Raw genomic sequence first — 24,551 nt, forward strand, 5'->3', positions numbered from 1 at the left:
ATATATATAATTATTCTGGCATTTAGCAAATATTTCAATTTCAAATTAAAAAATACTTTATTGATCCCAAAGGGAAATGAAATAATAAATAAGTTAATGCAATAAAATATGTGGGGGATTTTTCAAAATTGCTTAAGAATAATATTTAATCTTGTCAATCCACTCATCTTAAATGCTAATGTCATGTTAGCTTTAGCGAGATAGCTAATTATGTTAACTTCTGTTCTGTTTGCTGTTTGAAAATAACTGTTCACATATTCTTTATTTTTGAAGAAAAATCACAACAAATCCATGTATTGTTGATAAATATTAATTAGCTTCCAATGCTATGTTATCTTGTTTATCTTATTAGCATTTAGATGCAACCTAGACGCTAGTATCATTGGCTTCATCTGTTGTGAATATGCTAAGTTCTTTTGTACTTGTTTTAATACACATTTTGACTCAGAGGAACTACTAGATTGAGATATATTTACAAATAAGTCATGAAAATGTTAAATCACATGTAAGGAGCAGATGTAATGTTCTCTATAACCGGAAGTTATTAGCCGTTGCTTCATTTTTCCAGCCTCTTGGCCACAGCCTGGTAAGCTAGCTCGATCTCCACATCTGCTGCACATGTGTTGGTGAACTCGTCTCGCTTGTAGGCATTGTCAAGGTAACGCCACACCCCTTTGAATTCAGAAGGGATGTCATAGTTTCTGTATTTCTTTGCAACCACCTGTCAAGGGCAAATAATTAAAGCAAGCAGGATTTGGAGACGATGGGGACGGAGATAAACGGAGAAGGCAGCTTACCTTAACGACATGGAGCTTGGGTAGAAGGTTGCAGTCAGCAAGCGTCAGCTCATCGCCGTCCAGATATTTGCGGGTGGAGGGGCCTTCGCCGCTGTGCCGTCCAGATTGACCCTCGTCAGGAATCGGCCTCATTAAATACTCGTCCAGTTTCGCCAGGGATTTGTTCAAACTCTTTTCCAAGGCTTAAACACATAAAACAAACGGTAACACAATGTAAGACGATTTCCAAACTTTTTTCCACCTTCAGTGTGACAGAAAATTGTTTTACTATTTATCTGAATGATTCATAATTGTCTGTCCGAGTCATTATACGGGATGTCAACAAACTGCTAGCAAAGAAGACTAGATAAAGGTATTCAACAAAGGTTTTTGTTTAAGAGTGTACTTTTTTTTACTTTTTACATTTCTGTCACTATTTGCCACACTCCAGGTGAAAAATGTTCTGAGTTTTATTTTTAAAAACCTTGAATTTTAAGAAGGGTGTTTTTGGACTCCTGTCAAGATTTTACATATTCTTAATGACAATTGTTAGGTTCAACATAACTGGTGTACTCACAGCGATTTTTCTCCGGTCTTGTGTTCTTGACATAAGCTGAGAACCTGGCAAAGATGTCGTTTCCTGCGACATTGGATTCACGGTTCTTTGTTGCAAGCCTGGGATACCTGAGCGGCAGATGTTCAGCAGTCAGGATGCTGTTTGTTCCCATTTAATGTTTAAGTTTGTGACGCCTACTTGGGTGGACCCAGCATCTCCTCCAGGTACTCTTCTATCTTGTTGACATCTGTGAGAACGTTCCCCTCGAAGGTAAGGAATGGCGGATGTGTTCCTGGGGCGAGGTTGTGAAGATCAGCTGGTTTCCTGATCAAAAATAAACAATTTAGTCGAGACATTTGACAAAAACGCACATCACACTTTCAGATTTTTATTTGTAACAGAAAATAAATTCAATCTTGCCACTTCACTATACTGAGTTTAATCGATTTGACAGTAAAGGAAGCAACAGAAGACATTTAAGCCTATTTTCTAACATTTAATGATTAATTAATTTAATTAAAAGTCTTGAATCAAAGTCCCTGATGTGACTGGCAATTCATTGCAGGAAATTATGTCACTGATTCGCCTCTCGGTTCTCCAGATGTGCATGAGCTTCGCTTGGCAGCTCCAGATGTTAGCAAATGGTTTTCTCACTATTTAATGTAAAAATACGCTTTAGAAACCGACGCGTTCACCTTTTTAAATCGACGGTAGTGACGTTAAAGACAACTCCCTTCAGCCAAAGGATCATGAAGAGACGTTGGGAGAAAGGACAGTTTCCGATGCTCTCACCGTCACTCCCAGCCTGCGAACACACACATGCACACACACACACACATGTTAATACGAAACAATAGGAGAACAACAACTTAATCTGAATATTTTTGTTATGTAGGTTACTAACCAGATTCTTAAAGGCTAAGATTTGTTTATGAATCTCAGTCAAGCATAGATTACACAGCCCAAAACATATCGCACCACTGGGATATTTTGTATAATTATGACATTATTTGTTACCAAATATTTTGAGACACCCTTCAAAATCCTCAAATCTAGTCCAGTTAATTCAAGAACGGTGCAGTGTCTGGATACCTCTGACGTAACAAAGCCCTGCCCGGAAATTTCTGTCTTGCTACACATTCAACAGCAAACTGCTTGTAAGTTGGAAATTTTGTAAAAGGTGTCTTCAGTTCACATGTGCTGGGATTGTTTGTGTGTCTGCAACTGGACACTGTAATGTAATGAGATACAAGGTCCAGCATGAATAATCCACACAGCTTCCATTAACCGCCTCACTGCCCATTTGAACCTCTGGTTTTAACATGCTAGCACCATGCTAAGCACTTTAGCCACTGAAATCAGTTTTTGTCCCATCATTATATGTGTGTAAGCCCAAGAAAATGCCCCAAGTTTTCTTCTGCTATGCTTAAATATTGTTTATTTTGTGTAAAGAAGCAGAGACCTAGCTTATATAACTTCCATTTTAAACAGGTTAGCAAAAATAATACACTATTAAAATCAGTTACACAATATATGCTTGTGTAAAATCAACTTTATTATGCAAAACATTTAAAGTAGTCAACAAAGAGTTGCTAAAGGCTAAAAAAAAAAGTACGAGTTTAACATTAATAAAAGAACATTTTCAAGAGTTTCAGATAACTACATGATTGAGCAAATATTTAGCCATATTTGAATATTTAAAGACACATTCCCCAACAGATCTGATGTTGAAAATGCTTCCACATTTATCATCTGTACTTACAAACAAAGAAGCTATCTGTGCAACAGACAGAAAGTTAAATCATCCTAACATTAACCGGGTCATATTTTGAAGCCATTCAAAGGTTTTTACTCTCGATGCTGAAAAGAGTCCAGTAATAATTCAGTGAGGCAGAGAAAGAAAAAGATTGTCAATACACGAATGCAGGTTGGTGTCAGGTTAACACATGGAAAATCAGCACCCAACAACAACAGCAACATGGCATGCACGCTCTTAAAGGAGCTGCACTAAACACACTGCTGATAGCTTGTTTTAGTTGCTATGAAGTGTAGCATGTGGTTTCTATTTCTTGGTGTGTTTTTTTTGTTTGATTTTTTGTCTGCAGAAAAAAAATTATACAGAAAGTGCCCACCTTAACAAATAATTCAATATCAGGGTCCTTCTCCTCCTCGGTTACAGTATCCGTCATGGTCAAGAAAAAGCCACTGTTCAAAAAAATTGACTTTTTTTTTTTCCCCTTGTGCAATCGTTAGCAGGATCAGTTTTCAGCAGACTCTAATCCAGGTCCATTCGGCGCGGTCTGCTCTGTCCCATGGCAGCTCTGTGAGAGGATCAGCTGGGGACGAATGCCAGGGAGTGTGACAAGAGCAGAGAGAGTGTGTGGTGGGACGGGTCAGTGTGTAGGGGTGCAGTTCGTACCCTGAGATTCAGCTGCAAGGCGTGACGCTGTCAGGCAAAAATAACCCCACGTTGGCAAACAAGCCTGGAGAGTGACATGGAGAGGAAAGAGGGATCCACTTTTCCCGCTTCTGCAGCTTTGAGTCATAACTGTGTGACTCTGAATCACCGAGAGTCACCTTCTGAGAATCATATGCTGTCTGGATCTTCTTATTTGGTGTTGACTAGCAGCTTGATGAAACCGAAACATTTCAACTGAAGCATCCAAGTCCAGCTCAGTTTACAGCCATATATTTTCTTGTATCGTCATGGTTTTTGCAAATAAAATCATCCATCTAGTGCAATCAGTTGTTTTCAAAATTAAGCGAAATCATCCCTAATAATAATAATCAAGTTTAGGTTGTTTTTTTTACCACCTTTATCACAGTTAATTATGAGATTGTTTTTTTTAATGATAGATTTATCAGTAACACCACTGAACAATGATTTTTAACAATGAGTTATTTATCAAATCAAATACACTGAAATTCTGGGACCTGGTMAAATTTAAAACTACACAATTCATGTTTAAGGTCCAAAATCAAAAACTTCCACACAATATACAGGACATGTTTGGTGACAGAGAGGGTGGTTATGATTTAAGAGGTGAAGGATATTTTAAAAAACAACATATTAGAACAACCAGGAAGAGTTTTTGTTTATCAGTGTGTGGAGTAAATGTCTGGAATGGATTGAATGACGAGTTTAAAAAAATTACAAATGTAAACCAATTTAAAAAATTGATTAAAGCAGAACTCATTTCAAAATATGCTACATAACATGTTTAATAGTTTATAATGTAAATGATTATATAAATAGYACTTAMAATAATTGTACATAGTTAAACATAATGAAAAATGRAAACAAGTTGTCTCTTGTTGATGTTCTGAAAGTTAATTGATAATACATTGACAAGTATGAAAGGGGCAGGATATTATAAGATGTATCTTCTACCTGCTCCTTTTTGAACAGAAAATATAAAATTGCATGTCACATGGGCAAAATAATTTGTTTTACATTTTATTTAAGTTTGTCTCATTCTATTTTGTTTTCTTGTTCTTTTTTGACTGTTTTTAATGTCTGTTCGAAATAAATAAATAAATGAAATGAACTTTAAGGCTCTGATAGTATAGCTGGCAGCATGAAACATACCATATTTATTATCTTTTAGTGTGGAATATATATATATATATATATATATATATATATATATATGGTTGGTTGGTGGTTGGTTCAACCACTATGTCCTGTCAGCTATCTTGCCATAATTAATGTCAAAGTATAACACTTTTCCACTGAAGCTGGACTTTAATCAGCAAATTATTACATAATTTGCAGATAATGTAATAATTTCCTCTGCATGTGCGATGCAGTTGTTGCTGGACGGATAGATAACTCGTATTCTCAAGGCCGAGTGGCAGGAACCACCCTGGAACCCTTTGACCTCTGAGTCTGAACATTCTTGTCAGCTCAACTTAACTTATATTTAGAAACAGAGTAATGCCTGCCTCCTCTCCACAACACAAACACAGCAATGACTTTGCATGATGGCGCCATGATTAAAGGGTTCAATCAGGCAGGTATAGACTTATCACATTCAATGAATATTTGCACACAGAGATATGAGGAATTTGCAATTATGACCTTGTAAATCTTCTGCTTAATGTTTTTCTTCTAAAAACTCTAGAACAGACTGATTGCTTGAGTAACCTATACATTTGTGTGTCTTTGCATACAATCAAAATTTCTTTCTTACCCTTGCAAAAAGGAAGATTTTTGGTTCATCTTCCTCATTCACGAGCTCCTTCTCAGAGGCCGATGACGATGAAGAAGAAGACGAAGAAGATCTATCCAGTGACCTCTTCCTCTCCACTTCCATCTCTGGAGACCCCCCATCCGAGTTCATCTTGGGGATGCTTTCCTCTTCCACCACCTCCCTCTCTTCCTTTGCCTCCATTTCCTCATCCTCGCTCTGTTTTTCTTCCTCTTCTTCCATCTCACTTGATTTGTGATCCTGCATCTCCTCTTTGTCTTCAGTCTTGGCGTGCAATGAGGATGAGGACAAGGATGAGGATGAGGTTGAGGATGAGGAGACTGAAGATGAACTGCCTCGTCTCTCCTCTGCAGGAGGCTGCTCTGGGGACGGAGACTTTGGAGTCGATGCTCCATCTTCAGCAGCTCTGGTGTTCTCGTACTCTGGAGTCTGATCTGCGGGTTCTTCATTAGGCATTTCATAGATACCTGAAGACTGATTCTGGTAGGACAACTCTACTTCTGAAAGCTCTTCATAAGTTGCCACATTGGCCTCTTCATATGTACCATCCGACTGAATCTGGTAGGAGTGTTCTACTTTTGAAAGCTCTTCATAAGCTGCCTCATTGACCACCTCGTAGGTACCATCCGATTGGTTCTGATAGGTTTGCTCTGGCAGGTTGACCGGGTTGGTCAAGTCATACATACCTGATGACTGATTCTGGTAAGAGTGCTCTGGCTCAGAATCACTGCTTCCATTTTCTGGTCTGTCATAGATATTCTCTTTGGAGGGATCCATCCTGGTTGAACAAGTCAAACAGTCTGTGAGTCAGGGTACAGCGGAGGTGCTGTTGTCCCATTTGGGACTATCTTATCGAAGAGCAACCCAGGACTTTGGACAGGCATGGCTTAAGGCAATCCCAATGAAAGAGGGCCGTTATCTTACCTAACATAATCAGGAGTATCATTAACATTAAACTGTTTCAAAATAGTATGACAATCAATCTACAGAGATCCCAAATATGTAATATTTCGTGACCTGCCATTGTCGTTTCTGTAGGGGCCACGAAGCCATAGGTAACTCTGGAAGAGCTGCAGGCATCCGTAACTCATGTGGGAAAAGCTAAAAAAGGCAGCTGCTGGTAGACGAAGGAGCTCTGCAAAAAACCTTGAGTCCACATCTTCCTAACACTATTCCCTTGTTAAAACATGGTGATTACAGCATCTTGCTGTGGGGATGCTTTCCTAAGCAGATGAATATAAAAGTAGTAAAAAGACAATATTAGTAAATTGTGCAAATTTAGCTTTTTTAATTATTATTTTTCTTTCCATACAACGTAGAAAAACTACTCTGTTGTTGAAATCTACGCTGTTTGGCTGCGTAAACTGTCAACTTTCTTCAAGTCAAGTCTGTTCCGTCTACAAAATAAAACCAATATGTTTTAAAAATCTACAAATGTGTGATATTATCAGAATGTGTACAGCTTCGTGCCGATTTTCTACAGTCCGTACCGCTTTAGTTTTAGTTTAAGCAGAGAAAATGTCGGAGTTACTTTTCTGCAACACGCGTGATACCCAATAAGATTTTATTTTGAAATTCTTGACCGGAAACTCGTAAAAGTAGCGCTGGCTTTTGGTCAGTCAGCCTGTCAGTCTTCGTGTTGTTTGAGTTCTAATGAGGATGTCAGTGCGAAAATAGTCCGTGTCGGGGTTGTTCAAGGTTACTAAGAGTCCGGAGGGGGACTACCTGCAAGCTTAAAAACAGGTAAAATAACATTACTGACTGTTAGCCTTAACCGACGAAGTAAACACGTTAATCAGCTTTAAAGCTATTGGTTGAAGTGCAGCTTGTAGTCAAAGTAAAATTGTGTTTAGTGTGTTAATGTGACATTGTTTTAATTGTGATAGTATTTCACTAATTCCTTCAGAATGCTTATTACAGTGGGTCGCGTTTTGGTGTAGTACAGTTTGAGCAACGACTTCCTGGTTGTGGTTATTCACGTTTCCTGTCCATTTGTTAAGTGCCTTGCAAATGTATGACATAACAGCAAAGCAACACTTGCAGAGGAGCTCCAGCTCTTCAATAGAGATTAAATTTGTCAATTATTTTCCATTTCCAATTTTCCAATGGCAATCCGACTTTGATTGGGCCATTCCAGCAAATAAATGTTTTGTTCTGAACTACATAGCTCTAGCTGAATGTTTAGGGATATACTTCTGCAAGGTGTGGCTCATTACTTTCCAGTTTTACTCTGGATTTATTTCCTCCCATCTTCCCATCCACTCAGGTCAGCTTCTCTGGAGAAAAGCAATCCCCTATATCGCCATTTGTCACCATGAGGATGGCTTGTTCCTGGACTTTGTGTTGGTCAGCACCAAAATAAGGTCACTAGTGCCTTAAGGAAAGCTTAAAATTATGCAGAAAGTCCGTCTATTTAGCTCATACCAGAAGTATGCTTCAAAAATCCCACAGCATCACCAATCCTCCAGATTTTAGAAACAAATTTTGCTGTGTGACAGCTTTATTTTCTCCGTCCATCAAATATAGTTGGAATTCCTGCAAATGTGTTGTTTTAAGCCTAAAATGTCAGACTACAGTATCAAAAGCAATTTGGCAGCAAAGTGATTCAATCAAACCAAATGAGCACGGCGTGAGGAAGCAGCACTTTCTGGCTGCTTTTCAGGTGGTTCATAACTGTTCTTTTACTTAATCCTATTTTCTTCAAATTTGCACCAATTTAAGCGATCCTGACTGATCAAGAAATAAAAAATGTTGCTGTCAAAAGGGTCTGTCTGTTGTAGGAAGAGGAAGTGGCGTTTTGTTTTATCGGGGACATTTTTGGGTTGAGTTTCAGTTTCTTGCACCTTTCATTGGGTTTAGCTTGCGATAGAAATAGTCGGCTCTGGTTGGTAATTTTTAGTTTACTTTTTGACCCAGCATTTTACAAAGAATTCAACAACTTGTTTTCTCTGTTTTCTCTTTGCTAGTGCTGCTCTGCTTTTCATTTGTGTGACATTTTCCCTAAACGCCTGACTACTTTTGATGATATTTTGAGTAGTAGAAAGGCATTTTATTGTTTTGAAGAACTAGTTGTCCATTTTACTCTTCAGTCTCAGTCAGGTTTGTGGTTATTTGTTTCATTTCAGGTGTCAAAAATAAAAGTCTGAAAAAAAAAAGGTTTTTGGGGATGTGAAATTGTTACACCCCTACCTAAATTTTTCACCGTTTCTTTTGTCTCCTTGGTTTCAGGATGTTTCCCAGAATGCTGTTGGGCGTCCTGTGGTGCGTCAGTGCTTTGGCCGCTGAAAACGACACAACCCAGCAGACTCTGCCGCTGCTGCTGGTGTCGTTTGATGGCTTCCGTGCCGACTACCTGGACAGGTTCCCCATGCCTAATCTGAAGCTCCTGTACAGCCAGGGGGTCCTGGTGGACCAACTCACCAATGTCTTCATCACCAAAACATTTCCCAATCACTACAGCCTGGTAAGCAAGTTTCAGAATGTGTACACAAATGCATCCAAAGTACTTTTTTCACAGTTTTCATACCATCTTTGTAATCAGCTGTAATGCAACAAAATCTGACAATATCAGCATCTTTGGTGTCAAAATAAGGATGAATTACCTGTCCAGGTGACCGGGCTGTATGCAGAGTCTCACGGGATCCTGGCCAGTAGCATGTATGACCCCATCAGCCACAAGCGCTTCACCCTCCAGAACGACAGTGACCCCATGTGGTGGAGCGCGGCTCAGCCCCTGTGGCTCACGGCGAAGGACTCTGGCTACAAGACGGCGTCCGCCATGTGGCCCGGCTCCGACGTGACCAATCGGACGGCTACGCACTTCTTCCCATACAACCCAGCAGTGACGTTCCAGCAGCGCCTGGGGAACGTGACAGACTGGATATTAGGAGACGGGAAGGTGAAGACGGTCTCCTTAATGTGTAACTGAGAAGTCTCGAGGGGTCAGTTGCAGTCGTGTGACATTCCTACGTTCTTCCTCTTTCATCAGGAGCCAGGAGTGATGTTCGCGACTCTTTACTGGGAGGAGCCGGACCGGTCGGGTCATGCGTTCGGTCCTGAAAACACCACAGCAATGACTAAAGTACTAAAGGAGGTGCAGTCATTTCCTAAAGCTTTAGTATTTGGCACCTGCACTGTTACTGTTTCATCAGAATCTTAACGATCCAATCGGAAGCTAACCTACACTCTTCAAAAATCATATATGCAGGCTCAAACGTCAGAATTATTTATCAAATGCACTAATATCATTGGTTGCAAAACTTAATAACTGATGATAAACCCTTTCTCCAAAAGTCCAGCTCTTCTCAACATCCTCGTCAGTCTGATGATTCAGGTGTTTGGATGGTGGGAACTTGGTCACATTGAGGTGTTCCAACAAGACAGAGAGCAAATTTAAAAATGCCTTGATTGAGTCTCATTTAATTTAAAGTGAACTCTTTCCAGAGGTAAAATGTCCACCCAGAATTATGCCAGAAGCTTGTGTTCTTGTGCCAAAGAACATTTATCCACATATTAGTGGGGTTGTACGTATATATTTGAGTTTGTTTGCATAATTGTGTCAACTAAATCATTGGAAGCCTCCAAACGAATGATGTTTATGCCTAATATGTAGGTATAAAGTAAAAATCTTAGCGGAAATAATAATGTTCTTTAGCTAATCTGGAACTTTCTTCCACCAGGTTGACGACAACATCGGCCTGCTGATGTCTGAGCTGAAGAAGAGCGGCCTCTGGGGTCGCATCAACCTCATAGTGACCAGCGACCATGGCATGGCGCAGTGCTCCGCCGATCGTCTCATACGGTTGGACGACTGCCTCCACCCTGACAACTACACTCTGGTGGACCTGACGCCAGTTGCCGCTCTCATCCCCAAAAACGGTACCCAGGCTGACATGACACAGTGTCGGGTTCGGTGATCTCCCTCTTCTACAGCCTCCCTCTGCCTGTTTTCCTTCACAGACTCAGAGAGTGTCTTCAGCTTGCTGAGTAAGTGCCATCCTCACATGACAGCGTACATGAAGAAATCCATACCGGATAGGCTTCACTATCGGAACAATGTACGCATCCAGCCAATCCTACTAATCGCTGATGAAGGCTGGACCATAGTGAAGCGGGGAAACAAGCTACCAAGATGTAAGTGATGGCTTTCAAAGCTAGAAACACTGTAGCAACTGTCAACAAGCTTGCTGGTGCGTTCCACACAGTTAGAAGAAACGACAACACTTTATTTGAAGGGGTGTGCATAAGACTGACTTAACACTGCCATGAACCTGAAGGAGTCTTCATGAATGTTGTCATGAAGTGTCTTTCAGTAAATGTTCATGTTCATGCAATGTCAGTCTTACTGCTTCAAATAAAGTGTTTTACTGAAGAAACTTAACTCCTAGACGGAGGCCATTTGTGTGTTGAAAAGGGACAGTGCTTCATAACACGCATCCAAACTGCTTTACCAATGGATAAGTCAGCCTAACATTAGGATTCTAGTCTTCGGCCAGTGATGACTGGATGTTAACTTACCCAGATGTGATTGTTGGTACTCCCCTCCTGCAGTGGGTGATCATGGGTACGACAACTCGCTGCCCAGCATGCACCCCTTCCTGGCAGCAACGGGTCCCGGCTTCCATCAAGGTCTCCGGTTGAAGAGTTTAGAGAGCGTGGATGTTTACCCGCTCATGTGCCGGCTTCTGTCGGTGCCGGCGCAGCCCAACAACGGCTCTTTGACCAGGGCTCGGTGTCTTCTTGCCGGCGAGACCTGCTGGGACATGGCTTTGGTGATCGGTCTGGTGGTGGGCGTCTTGCTGCTGCTCACTGTCATCACTGGTAAGTCTGAATGATCTGGGATCCTGGAAGGATTTTTGGCACAGATTAAGTCTGATGAAAAGCTAACCAGACTTGCTTCTGTGCAGTTCTTTTCAGGTGCATGGGCACTCGTCGTAGCTCAGACCCCAGGCCCTTCCAGAGGTTGGACTTTCTTTGTGACGATGACGAACCTTTGATCCCATGAACCACTGAGTGATCTACTTGTGCTTCTCTTAGTGCACCTTGTTTTGTTTTCTCCTCCCATGTTGTTTCACTTCATCACATACAAGGAGAAATCCCTCAGGTTTGCTTCACTCGGTATGAAGTGGAGTTAGAACTGCTGTTACAGTGGATACTGTTTGTTTGATTTGGATAATGTGATAAAAGACAGACCCAGATGTACTTCATTGACATTTATCAGGTTTTTCAGGTTACTTTCAATGTGAGCGCCATGGATTTGGGCATGTGGGTTCTATTTTTTGCCAGCAGAGGGAGCCAGTGGCTTATTCTTAACCCTATTTATCACCTTAAAGCTTGTCAGTTAAAAATATATATTTTTTCCATTAGTTTTTTATTTTATTTTAAAAGCAATTGCACTAAAAGTTAAGAGATGTACGACTACTAATGGACTTCCTTGCTGAAATCAAAATGGCATCAGGGTGGGCTTCTTGGCAAGTTAGTCATATAAATACCAAAGAAGATTTTGTCATTGGCTTCCTTTCTGATTTTTGGTTAAAACTTGATGAGGTCTGGTTCCCTTAATAAGGGGCAGCGGACTGTTTTGCAGGGATCAAAAACTGAATCGTTGCTGCTGAAAGCTCAAAAAATGTGTAGATGTTCTTATTTTCAGATCAAACATATCTACTGGAAACCCTACGAAGATAGTAGGCAATCATTGTGCTCGAATCATTAATGTAATTTCAAAATTGCATAATGTATGGATGAATAAGTCTTTGAAAGTGAAAGAAATAGAAGATGAGTTTTCTCTTGTGCATTCCTGATTTTGGATTATGTTTCAGAAACCAATATATTGAATATCTCACACTTTTTTTTCATGCTGTACGAATTGCGTGGATCCTCAATCATATATGTAGTTGTATAAATGTTTTTTCTTCATCAATGTACTTGTAAGAGGATATCTGGTTACTGAAACAGAAGAAATGCATAAATGAGTTGATGTTTTGGTCATTCTTAGAATATTTTGTTACATTTATTTTTAAATCCCTCTCCTTAATTATTGACACCCCTGGAAAAGATGAGTACAAAACCTTAAAATACTTCTCATTATTTTAAACCTTATTATTCTGATTAATTTATTTTCTCCAATATTTGATTGGCATGTTTTCTTGTCTTTACTATTTTGAAGAGAGGAAAAGAAAAATGGGGACACTACAAAACTTCAATATTATTTCCCAGAGATATAGGAAGTAATAAGACTATTAAAAAAAACCCCAAAGATTATAAAAGTGCCTCAGTTTCTAAGAGTTTCATTTGGCAGTTTTACAGCAGTGTTTGGTCAAAGCTAGTTTTATTGTTCTGTTTTTTTTTCCAAGAATTCAATGTGAGATTATGCAACAGAATTTTTTTATTTATTTTCTGACTTTTTGTACATATTTACTAGGGCTGTCAATAATTAAATTTTACCATAAAAATTCCAAATATTCATTTTTGATTGAATACATTTCAAAAGTGACTTTTTGACAATCTGGTATGTTATGACAGCTTCACCTTTGCACAAAATTTGTTATTGCTTTTAGAAAGGAAAATATTTTGGTATTATACCGGCCTGTAAAGAGATTTTTTGTATTAAATAAATGTGATTTATTACTAGAATCTTTGTGTTGTGTTTATTGAAAAAAGTGCAACACACGTTTGGAAAAATTAATTTATATCCCTTTGTATTTTTTTTCTCCATTGCAGTCACAACATTACAACGTAATAAAATGGCAAATATATAAAATCAAACTCAATACTGACAATAGATCTCTGTATTGTGTTCAAATCAGCTGTACATATATTTTATCTCGTTTAAAATCATCTCTATGTAGTCATTTGTATCACTGTAAATCTTTGTCTCGTCACAGATAAATAGACTTTTATTTTCAGGAGGTATTGTAACAAAAATAACACATTTCCTAATGTTGGCTTCCTGGAGCCATCAAAAAAAATATTTGTCAACTCTTCCCCAGAATGCCGCAACACCATAGTGGACACAGAACAGACAAACTAAAACCAGAGACGCCATAATCTGTCCTCTCTCCCGTCTCATTTGTGATTGGTCAGAAATATTTGGTGTAAATTAAAGGCAACCATAAACTGTACAGTCCATGGATGCAATCCTTCCAACCTACCAAAGAAAAGGAAAAGAGAAATAAATTGGAATATTCCTGAATGGTGTTCTGATGTGCTGACGCAGGAGCAGTTTGAACACATTCGATGACGGTAGCCATCTTTTTTACACTGAATTCAGAAGAGGCCAGCCAGCCCACTCTCACATTAATATTTTCCAAGTGTTGAACTATTTATTAGCAGAGTTAAAAATAATCTCACTGAATATGTCCACATATTTGGTAACATTCAACCATTTATTTAGCCGAATCAGGCAGCTAAGTAAATGCTAAGCTACTTTTTCCAGTGCCAAACTGTTGATTATTGCATCAAAATGGATTAATCTACAGATATTCTGATGGTTTTATATTAAGCTAACGTGTCAAACAATATTTTTTTCTCAAATGTAGAATTGTTTAGTCCAAATTTTCTTATCAAATTTGCTAATAGGCTACGTTGCTATTTGGAATCAGGCTAGCAGTTTTGTGCTAAGCTAAAGTTTAGCACAAAACTTAAAATCACTTAAACAAAAAAGTGATTTTTGTTTAAGAATCAAATTGTTTATTAGCTTGAGTCTAACTATTCTCTCCAAATATGTGCACATATTTGATAACAAATATATGTGGACATATTTTATAACATTCAGCCAAGTTATATTGAAACACCCTGGACAGAGAGAAGCTAACATGCTAAGCTAATGTTTGCACCAAATGTTCCCTCAGGGTTTAATTGTTCATTAGCTTGAGTTCAGATACTCTCCCCACAAATATGTGGACATATTTCACAACGTCCAGATACAATTTGGTTATTTAGTTAGCATGTTTTTACACATGTTAATGATTTTATGCTAATATTCCAAACAAATGTTTGCCCTGACTTGGAAAACTTGCTTTCAAACCATGGCTATGGCTGTCTGGCCATAACTTTTATTCACCTACAGTTCTAATATCAGTGTGAGACGACACAGATGGCACAGGTTCCTACGAAACCACTTGTTAAACTGTATTTTTTTCCTACTTTGACCTTACATTCTGTATATTCTTTAAGAACATTTACCATCAGTTACACTTGAAAGAACCATTTACGCAAACTAATGGAACATTGATACAACTGAGGAGAGCTAGAAGTAGTTATTTACAATCCAAATGCCAACCACGAGAAAATAAATGCTACTTTTGCACATCAAATTTCTATAACATTAAAAAAGCATGACCCTGACAAAATTAAAAGCTTAAGGTCTTATAGATACATCCAAGTGAACATTTAGTTTGACCCTGCTCTGTATTGGTAGTACCAAACCTGAGTCAAACATTTGAAATCTTTTTCACACTATGATTGATTCTGAGAGTTTGTTTAAAAAAGTAAAAGGTTTCAGTGTCTGCTGGACTCAGGTCAGCTTAGCCTCTAAAAATCCATAATGAATAATGACACCTTCACAGCTACGGATCAAACATAAAAACTTTGGCTGCGGAAATTAAGACAAAGTAAAAATCATAGACCCTGATAGCAGAACATTTTCTGTGTTTAACCAAAAGAAGAAATGCTTTATGGTTACATTTTCATAACATGACAGACATTCCTCAGTCAGGAGGAAGCATTCATCTCTCACCGTTTAAAAGTTACATTGCAGTTTTTCTGCCTCCCAACAAATCAATCTTGAAAAAAACAAACAACAAATTCATAAAATTGCCATGGAAACAGATTCAAAACTTGGGGATGCATCATTATGGCAAATGCTCCAGGATTTCCCCCATTGTATTATAAGCCTGGCGGGTCACCAGGCTTTACTTCTGCCCCCACCAGGCTTAGCATTGCTTATTTAAGTCTTTTTAAAATGTTTGCATTTTTAAAGACTTTATAGTTGGTGTTCAGGTGTTAATTTTCCAATCTTTCAATAAAACAGAATTATCAAGTTTTCTGGGGGAAACCTTGTGCTCCTTTATTCAGTTATAAGATTTACATATCTCACTCTGTCAAAAACAGGTAAATACCATATCAGATGGGCTTCAGCTCATGACTTATTACAACATAGAAAACCAAAATGTAGAAGTAGTGAGTGAAACTGTGAGGAGAACCTGACACCTCTTTACTGTTAAAGCAATAGTTATTCTTGTTTTTTACTGATTACGGAATAACACTAACATATTAAATGCTATCATCCATCTGAGGTAAAACAAATTAAAGGTAAAATAACACTGAACCAACAGTGATGTGGTGGTTTCTTAAAGGTTCTCTAAGCCCAGAGCCATCCTGCTTTTTGTAACTTTGCATAGCGGTCGATAAATAGCCATACAAGAAGTGACAAAGCACAGGCTGGATTCAAATATCTTACAAAGTGGGTCTAGCTAAGGCTGTGGTTTTTGTAGATGAAGAAGAAAATGTTTCACTTGTAGCATCGAAACTTGACTGCAGTTTCAGTATAGATTTTTTGTTTTTATGAAATGCAGTCGAGATCCGATGAAGGCTTCCATGTATAAAAGAAACTACTATTTGGTTGTTTTACACCTGATTTGGCTGCTGTTAGACCTGAAATCTGATTGGCTGGAGGGGCACGATGGAGGATAAGCCAATGGGTTGGATGCTTAGGAGCTCAAAATGATTTCGTAGTCTCTTGGTTAACGTGTTGCGTGTGCAGTCGGGTCCTCAAATCTACAACATTCATGCAAGAAATTCACAAGCACGGTTTGTGAAACTGACAGAAAAATGGCTGACCGTGTTCTGAAAATGGCACGTAGTCGGTTTGCAATGCGGACACAGTGTGCTGTTTTCCACATCCACATCAGAGTGTATCAGAAAGGAGCACCACCCCGCCATGAGCCAGATATCATCAATGGAGCGGATAAGGCATTGTAGCTTTTTTTTTTTAATCACATACGCAAGGTGCTGCAGTTTTCACATACACTCCTTAGATTTACACATTTCAGTCAGAATGTAAAACATTAAGGTTTTCTAAACATATTTGGCTAAATTCTCGACTGCCACCACAACTATACAAAAATCTTTCTGGTTTACTCAATAGCACCATAAGAATATTGTTCCCAAATTATAAAGGGGTGAAGGAATATTCAACATTGTAGGTGTATATGTGTGTGTTAGAGCACTGAGGTACATCCCATGTTGTTACCCTACTTTTCACAATGTGGCTGTGTTCATATCTCCCTACTGCAGAGGAAAACCCTGTGTTTATGCAATTGTGAGTGTGTGTGTGTGTGTGTGTGTGTGTGTGTGTGTGTGTGTGTGTGTGTGTGTGTGTGCGTGTGCGTGTGTGTGTGTACACTAAGCACACCTCCTTGCTTTGGAGACTTGCATAGCTTCTGCAAGACAGGAAGAGCAGTTGTCCACTTAGAAGGAGCCTTTGGCACAGCCTTGGCCGAGAACTGAAGGCAGTACTCAAGTTGCACCATTTAATTCCAGGAGACAATCTGCCCTTATTGCACCGTAAGTACATGTGTGTTTCATGTTTGCACCATATGAAAAGGGATTAGCAGCCAATTGACTCTGTAGTTAGAGAGCATTTGCACCATATGAACAGCAACAAAGCTGCTTCTGTTGCACATCTGGAAAGACTGAATCTCTTCACCGGATTGTAGCAAATGATGCGTCTGTTTTGTTAATCGGGCTAGCACCAGGGAAAAAAATAATAAAAGTTGCATTATCCAAGCCTAAATCAATAGTTTTGCGTGTTTTTTTCCGCTTTGCCATGAATATCTGCATATTTCTAAAAATGCTAATTTCATAGTAACTAGAATAAATCTAAATCTTGGGATGGAGACATTTACATAAGGATAATCATCCTGTCTCATTTGTGATATTGGTCAGAAATATTTGGTGCAAATGAGAGGCAACTATAGACTGTATATGAATATTTTGTACAGTCAGTGAAGGCAACCTTTCCATCATACCCAAGAAAAATAAATACAATTAAACCAGAAGATTGTCATTCCTGTATTGTGTTCTAATGTTCACATACAGGAGCAGTTTTTAAAATTATTTTTCTACTTTAGCTTGAGACCAAATATTTGCCTCACAACATATGTGGACATATTTGAAAACATGACTAATTATTTAGCTTAGTCAGATACAGGCTAATGCAAATTTTTTAACCCAATTTTTGGTGGAAATTTCCAATTATTCTTTAGCATGAGTTCAAATATTCTCACAAAAAAAACGTGGACGTATTTGATGTCACTCAGTCAGGCTCTGACTAATTAGCTTACTCGGAGACAGGCTAACTAAGTTCTGCTAAGCTAATTTTTCATTAATTTGAGTCCTAGTTGTCTCTTCATCAAATATCTCGACACATTTCATAATATTTACCCATGTGGATATTTAATTATTTCAGGGGTTTATGCTAAGCTAGTGTTTCCAACTACTTTTTGCTCAAACTGTTCATTAGCCTTTGTCAAAATGTCTGACATGTCGGTGTATTGTATGTGCAGCATTAGCTGAATAGAAGTCCCAATTGCCACTTTTGTTGTGTTGAAATCTTAACTTGAGTCTAGTAATGAAATCTAACCGTAATGTTTTGTTGTTCCCCAATCAGAAACCGGTTTGCTAACAGATAGCCTCAGTGACTAAGCACTTATCATTGTTTCTATTTCTAAATTCTGCACCAGCATGAATGATTTAATGAAGTAACAGCTTTTTTTCAAGTCTATATACACGGGAACAAATTAACACATGAATAATTATAGGATAATTTAGAATAAAGCTAAAATATATGGCTAAATACCAACTTTTTAAGTCAAAATGTTATATTTCTTTTAATTTATTTTTGGAATGCAAATGTAAAAAATAAGCATGTATTTGTGTTTCACCTGCTCTCCTGCTGATATGCAAGTGCAAGGTGAAAACATGTTTTTTTTTACCCTATACCCCATGGTGCGAGTGTGACCCCCCCTCCGACAGCGTGTCATTTCGCCACCGTTCCTGCAGACAGGGCCGTGATTGATGCATCGGCACCATTTGCTGTCGCCTGCCAATGTAACAGCTTGTATACCAGGGATAAACAAACCAAAAATAAATAAATAATGAGCCACACATCACAGCTCAGCCGTGGGTGGCTTTTGGAGGAGTCGATGCTGGACATGATGCACGAGGAGACAAGTCATCCAGGGGGGGTCGTGACGACTCAGGTCCACAACTGTTTCATATCAGCTTCTGTTAGCGTAGGAACGGCCGGCGTGAATAAGACATCACACACAAATGCTGCGATCAGAAATAATTAGTCGTGTTTTTTGCCCTCTGTTGTAAATTCCAGATCTGGGATTTTTGCTGTAGTCCAACACTGACATGAACCGATTTACTAAGTATTAGCAGTTTTTGACAGTCTAAGTATTAAAGCCTCCCACAACCTTTGTAAGGAAATGTGGAAAACGGTTAGGTAACACATGCACAGCATATTATGCTGCCTCATATCTGTTTCTCTGTTTTTATGCTTCTTTCCTGACTAAGCCAACGGCAGGGACTTCTGTGACTAGCATTAAATATAGTGGAGCTGATGTGTATATAATTACTTTCTTTACATAATATACAGGCAGTATCGTTTAGTCCAAAATATTTAGGTTTATTTGCTGTATTCCGAAAATATATCTTAAATTACCACAACAAAGCTAATGAAGACAGTGATGAAGGCAAAAGAACAAATTTCTAATGTTCCTGACAGGAATAAAGCAGGTCTTAGTTAATCTTTTTTGAATTAAAATGGTATTACGTTTGTTGTTTTATATCAATCTGTTGAATTATTAATGAATATTTTGATCGTAGTTTCTCAATTTTGTAAATATCTCTGACTAGCTAGTCAGAAAAGTGGGTGTAGCTTCTGTAGTTACAAAGGCTGTGAATAGCTATGGGTTTAAGAGTGGACATGTAATCCCATTTATACAGAACAAAAAACTAAAACAACAAAACAAAACTAGTTATTTAGTATGTTTTTCTCTAAATTATATTGTTATGTTGCCATTGTTTGAATGTATTCAGGCAAACCATGACTGGTAATTCTGAACCAAACTAAGCTTATATTATGTTTTTATTGTTCTGGTTCTTGATGATCTGATAAACGCTGAATAGCTAAAACGTAAGATGAGACATTTGTTTTCAAGTTTGTGACGTTAATACTGTTGTCTGTCTCTTTTGCACTTCCCTGGTAACCTTCATCGCCCCCAAACTGCCCTTAAGCTCTTTGTCCAGCCACAAAGTGACATTACATTAAAAATATCTGCTCTGTACAAAGAAATTATTTACACAACCCTTTGACTAGACTAACCACATATTGACGATCCCATTTTTTTTTTAAGTGACAATTTTTTCGCTCTTTTGTGTCACTCAATGCGTGATGATTGCGCTGCTGTAGAAATGCGCTTGTTTCTCTTTTTAAATGTTTTTTTCCCATCTACATGGCAGAGAACGGAAGGGAGGTTCATAAAAACGAGGCCAAGTCAAGAGAGAAAAAAGTGAGAAAGAAGAAGATGGACTGAAGCAGCTTGCTGAGTCACGGCCACAGGACTTACAAGAAGTGTGTGCAGGTGTGTGTGTGCTTAAAAGTGAGATTGCTTCAGTGTGCATGTGCTTATATCAAGTGAGACCTTTTGCTCATGACTTTTTTTCCTTTGTCTTCTCTATAAGTTTGAACATCCACATGTAGATTTTCTAGTGCTGTATGTGCTCAGGTGTTCCTCTGTATGTGTGTGTGTGTGTCAGAGTGAAGACTCGTACTGCAGCAGTTCGTACAGTAGCGGCCCGTCGCGGTAGCGGATGCCCACGGCGGCTGGCGTTATGTACTGCAGGATGTTTATAGTCCTCCGCAGGCGCCTGTCTACGTAGTGAGCGTCCCAGGCCGGGTAGCGCTTCCTGGGCATGTCAATTTTTATCAGCGGGCCTTCGGACTTGGAGGTCGGGGGGGTGGACCTCACCTGGAAGACGGGAAGGCACGACTCGGCCACGTCCTCCTCCGTCTGCGACTTGGCCATGTGTGCCGGGGTGGGCGGGGCAGTGGGCGGGGCCGACGGGGGAAGCGGCAGACCCCAGAGCAGCTGGGCGCAGCAAGAGGAGGCTGGGCTCGGCTGGAGGTGGGTGGTGGCCGGGTGTAGAAAGCCGTAGTACAGGAACATGACGAGAACGCCCCCGGCGAACGTCAGGTAGACGCTGCAGAGGGCGGGGACGGCGTATGAGTCGGTCAGCGCCGGATCTCGATAGGCATACCTGCAGCAGAGAAGAGACGCGGGTTCAAACGGCATGTAAGTACTAAGCTTACACTCAAAGCCGGCCCAAGGCATGAGCAGCTGAGCTGCTGCCTATGGCCTTCAAACCATCAAGGCTCGAATCTTAACACACACCAAATGTCTAATATTTTTAGATTTCTATATTAAGAATGAGAATACTGTTAAATTTGATTTGACAGATTTAGTGAGAGACAGAAGCTCAAATTGTGTAAGTGGCAGCTGTAGTAGTACTTCCGGTGGCAGCTGCTGCGGCTGCAATCAGAAGCTGCTGCTGCCACAGTTTGAGCTTGATGTCTGTCGCTAAATCTGTCAAATCAAATTTAACAGTATTCTCATTGTCAATATGCAGCCACGGTTGCCGGAAGCTGCCACAGCTTAGTAGTGTCAGCTTCTGGCTTTTGTGGCAGAATATTGAATATTAATATTGAATATGAATAAGTTCACAAAAAAAGACATCAATTAAAAAAAGCAAACAAACATATGTATATACATACATCCGCCACAACTTTGGTGACACCTGACTCTAGCTACCACTGCTTTAATGGGAGCTGCCACCAAAGAGTTTAAATAGGCTAAAATTTAAAATTTTAAGGACTTGGCAAGTTTACTTAAAAAAAAGTGCACCGAATATTTTTTATTATCTGAAAGCTGTTATCATTATTGCAACCTGATCCTATGGATTTAATATTTGACATCTTACTAAATAATAAGTATTCCTGATTGCTTTTGAAAATCAGCCAATTAAAGTGGGCCTCTCTTGCCACAAAGCTCTTCGAGCTGAGAGCCTAACTTGGATTCATCCAAGCATTTTTGAACAGTTAACTGTAAACTTTAATTCAGTTAAAGAAAGTCGAACAGGATATAATATCGAGTACAAATTGTAACCAAAACTCTTCATGATTTTATATAAGCAGTGGAGATTTCATCCTTAGCTCACCACAGGCCCGTCAGGATGGTATTCTCGGCCAACACCACTGTGTAGTACGCAATCATCCGGTACCGCGTTCGTCCCTCTTTCACGTTGAACCAACAGAAGATGTAGACAATGCCAACCACCATGTTGAAGAGCACCTCCTCCCACTTCGACATGCAGAAGTCGGTGCCGCCGTGAACCACCCAGAAGGCCATGGCGCACCAGTGCAACACCACGAAGATGCCGAAGTAGATGTGGAAGAGGGAGGCGAAGAGGGCGAGCGAGAGGACGCGAGAGGAGATGGTGAAGAGGCGCCAGCAGAGGTGGAGCAACGCGCCGCGGTAGCTCATGCTGCGCTGGTCGTCCCGGGAGTCGCGCAGCAGCTTGTGGTAGGAGGCCAGAACCCAGGCCAGGGAGAGGAGGGAGGCAAGGGAGGAGACGCCTGAGGAGAGAGAGGAGGGTTATGGAACAGAGACAAGCACATCCTCGGAGTTTCAGGAGGCGTTAATACCGTTGGACATATTATTTAAGAGATGTGACACAACGAGATGAAGTTATTATGATTGTTCCAGACGACGTGTTTATCCGCCCCCCTGTGTAATAGTCACGTATTTGCATTAAAGTGAAAAGCGTCCCAAAAAAAAACCAACCCAAAGAGTGATAGGGATGAATAATCCCAGTGGGTGGCCGCCTGGATGATACACATCCTGGATGATTAAGGAAGAGGAGGAAAGATGGCACTTTCTTCACCAAAATACCTGAACAAACACTCCCGCACCATCTGCAGCCACACGTTACTGCGCGGAATGTGTGCAAATGGCTAATTACTGCCTGTGCAGCTGTTGGCTAACAAGCGCTTTGTTGTGAACAAAACACGCAGTTAACGCCACGGATTGTTTGCTCCACCTACACTGCAGGGTCTCGGCTCGGTTCTCCTGGATCATGATGCAGAGCTGCAGCACCAGCTGCGGCGCAGACTCCAGGAACGTCTCCAGCAAACGCAGCATGTTGACATCGGCGTACTCGAACATCATGGCCCAGTACCACTGCCGCTGGTGCTCCTTCTGGCGCCGCGACATCACCCCCAGGTAGAGGGTTCGGATGTACCTGCGGGCGACATCGGAAACCAGTCAGGTCTACTGGGAGGAAAGGGCAGGGGCCGGTCGCATGAGTCAGAACCAGGATTGTACCATCTGTGGGCGATCAGGGTGAGCAGCTTCACTATTTTCTGACATCTTTCTAGACAAAACAATTGACTAATCGGGAACCTAATTAGCAGATGACTCATGATTGAATGAGCTACTACAAATAGTGGAGTGACAAAAGAAAAATGGGTTCAGTATAAATTAAAATCCGCTGGTCGATACATGCTAACTTGATTTCTGGTCGGTATTACTCACAAGCGCAACCAAAATAGCACTGGGCGATTTATCGATTTGATCAATTAATCGAATTTTTGGTTTTTGAAGATGCAACTTTTGTAAATCGGGATTTCCCCCCCCCCCCCACCAATTCCCTTCTTGAGTTTCTATAGTTCAGAGTGAAGTCAGCGCGCCCAGACCGCCATCTTGTTTGACAAGCAACTTCTATTTATTTGGACTTTCAGGTCAACTCCACAAATATTCTAAGATTTTTTTTAAAATTCCAGAAATAAAGTCGTATAATTACGAGAAATCAGGTAAAGTGATATGAGAATAAAGTCTCGATGTTAGAAGAATGAAGCAGAGATCAGCAACAGGACTCCAAAATGACTGATCAAAAATATATGTACATCTTGATAACTCTATTGAAGTTTAATTCTCAATAAACATTTTTCTATTAATTTTAAGATGTTCTTCTGGTAAAACTGTTTTTATTTTGCTAATTTTATGCTTGCATTCCTAGTGCTGTGTCATAGAAGCACAGCACTAGGAAAGTGGCCTTTTTGAAAGGCCACTTTCAAAAAGGCCACTTTTTAAAATGATTTCCTGTCATTTGTAGTTTCTTTTTCAGAAAAGAAGTTGAGAAAAAAATAGATCAAAATGGAAAATTGGATCTAGTAAAAAGGTCATTTTTTATTTTTAAGCCATATCACCCAGGCATAGTACTGTAGCGCATTTCTGCAATATACATGTTATTGTAAGTACGGCTATTACCCCTCTGCGGCTTTAAATGCACAGTAGAAGCTTTATATGACATAAATAATGCAGCATCCACACTCTCAACAACACACACAAACTTACAAGAGCTCTGAAGCAATTTAGAGCAACAATGATTGTTTTCGCTCTAATGTGACCCATGGATACAGTTCTGCTCCGAAGTTTCCATACATTAATTATTAGTGTTTTATGGGAGAAAGAGTGAACTTCCAACTGCGACTGTGTTCAAGTGCTTTATGTCCTTGACTAAATAACAAGGATATGAGGGAAAACAGGAAGTCTTCTCTGTAATTCTCAGGTGAATACTGACTGGCAGGCGAATTCGATTAGCTCTGACATGAGAGGATGTGCTTCTAAATTATCCGAGTAGATCCTCCACCCTACCCCCACCACTCTCCCTTTTCCCTTCCTCCTCTTGATCTCTGTTTCTTTACCCTCCCCCCATTTTCACTCCCCTCTCCATCTCTAAAGCAATCTGTCTCAATCAGGCCATTCCACTTCCTTCCTTCCTTCCTTCCTACCTACCTACCTACCTACCTACCTACCTACCTACCTACCTACCTACCTACCTACCTACCTACCTACCTACCTACCTACCTACCTACCTACC

General features: G+C 39.9%; 3 protein-coding genes across 4 annotated transcripts in view; 1 reads left to right on the forward strand and 2 right to left on the reverse strand.

The window, feature by feature from the left end:
• Nucleotides 1-506: 506 nt before the first annotated feature.
• clic5a (chloride intracellular channel 5a) lies at nucleotides 507-6,432 on the reverse strand. 2 transcript variants are annotated; one of them, XM_017310974.1, is made up of 6 exons: nucleotides 5,526-6,432; nucleotides 2,028-2,137; nucleotides 1,531-1,656; nucleotides 1,354-1,460; nucleotides 798-979; nucleotides 507-721 (listed from the first exon to the last, which is right to left on the reverse strand). In XM_017310974.1, the coding sequence occupies exons 1-6, from the start codon at nucleotides 6,318-6,320 to the stop codon at nucleotides 557-559; spliced, it is 1,485 nt and encodes a 494-aa protein (XP_017166463.1). In that variant the 5' UTR covers nucleotides 6,321-6,432; the 3' UTR covers nucleotides 507-556. The 2 variants fall into 2 exon arrangements, with proteins under 2 accessions (XP_017166463.1, XP_008426662.1); XM_008428440.2 differs by lacking the exon at nucleotides 5,526-6,432 and adding an exon at nucleotides 3,465-3,730.
• Nucleotides 6,433-7,131: 699 nt separating this feature from the next.
• Nucleotides 7,132-13,175, forward strand: enpp4 (ectonucleotide pyrophosphatase/phosphodiesterase 4). Its single transcript, XM_008428451.2, has 8 exons — nucleotides 7,132-7,286; nucleotides 8,772-9,006; nucleotides 9,154-9,441; nucleotides 9,532-9,636; nucleotides 10,223-10,421; nucleotides 10,503-10,676; nucleotides 11,094-11,363; nucleotides 11,450-13,175. The coding sequence occupies exons 2-8, from the start codon at nucleotides 8,773-8,775 to the stop codon at nucleotides 11,545-11,547; spliced, it is 1,368 nt and encodes a 455-aa protein (XP_008426673.1). The 5' UTR covers nucleotides 7,132-7,286; nucleotide 8,772; the 3' UTR covers nucleotides 11,548-13,175.
• Nucleotides 13,176-16,088: 2,913 nt separating this feature from the next.
• Nucleotides 16,089-24,551, reverse strand: part of xkr6a (XK, Kell blood group complex subunit-related family, member 6a) — a 10,125-nt gene continuing 1,662 nt past the window's right edge. The window contains exons 2-4 of the mRNA XM_008428423.2: nucleotides 22,714-22,910; nucleotides 21,828-22,245; nucleotides 16,089-20,870 (exon numbers count right to left, since the gene is read on the reverse strand). Of these exons, the coding sequence (XP_008426645.1) occupies nucleotides 20,366-20,870; nucleotides 21,828-22,245; nucleotides 22,714-22,910 (1,120 nt within the window). The 3' untranslated portion in view covers nucleotides 16,089-20,365. The remainder of the gene's footprint in view (nucleotides 20,871-21,827; nucleotides 22,246-22,713; nucleotides 22,911-24,551) is intronic.

This window comes from Poecilia reticulata, linkage group LG2, assembly GCF_000633615.1.
Source record: "Poecilia reticulata strain Guanapo linkage group LG2, Guppy_female_1.0+MT, whole genome shotgun sequence".
NCBI lineage: Eukaryota > Metazoa > Chordata > Actinopteri > Cyprinodontiformes > Poeciliidae > Poecilia > Poecilia reticulata.

Excerpts from the sequence above, each read along its gene's own strand:
- clic5a (XM_017310974.1), bottom strand. The coding sequence starts at position 6,320 with ATGGATCCCTCCAAAGAGAATATCTATGACAGACCAGAAAATGGAAGC. Across the intron at positions 2,138-5,525 it reads AAATCTTCCTTTTTGCAAGG|GCTGGGAGTGACGGTGAGAG; the intron begins GTAAGAAAGAAA and ends GTGTGTTCGCAG. Across the intron at positions 1,461-1,530 it reads GAGATGCTGGGTCCACCCAA|GTATCCCAGGCTTGCAACAA; the intron begins GTAGGCGTCACA and ends TCTGCCGCTCAG.
- enpp4 (XM_008428451.2), top strand. The coding sequence starts at position 8,773 with ATGTTTCCCAGAATGCTGTTGGGCGTCCTGTGGTGCGTCAGTGCTTTG. Across the intron at positions 9,442-9,531 it reads GGATATTAGGAGACGGGAAG|GAGCCAGGAGTGATGTTCGC; the intron begins GTGAAGACGGTC and ends CTCTTTCATCAG. Across the intron at positions 10,677-11,093 it reads GGGAAACAAGCTACCAAGAT|TGGGTGATCATGGGTACGAC; the intron begins GTAAGTGATGGC and ends CCCCTCCTGCAG.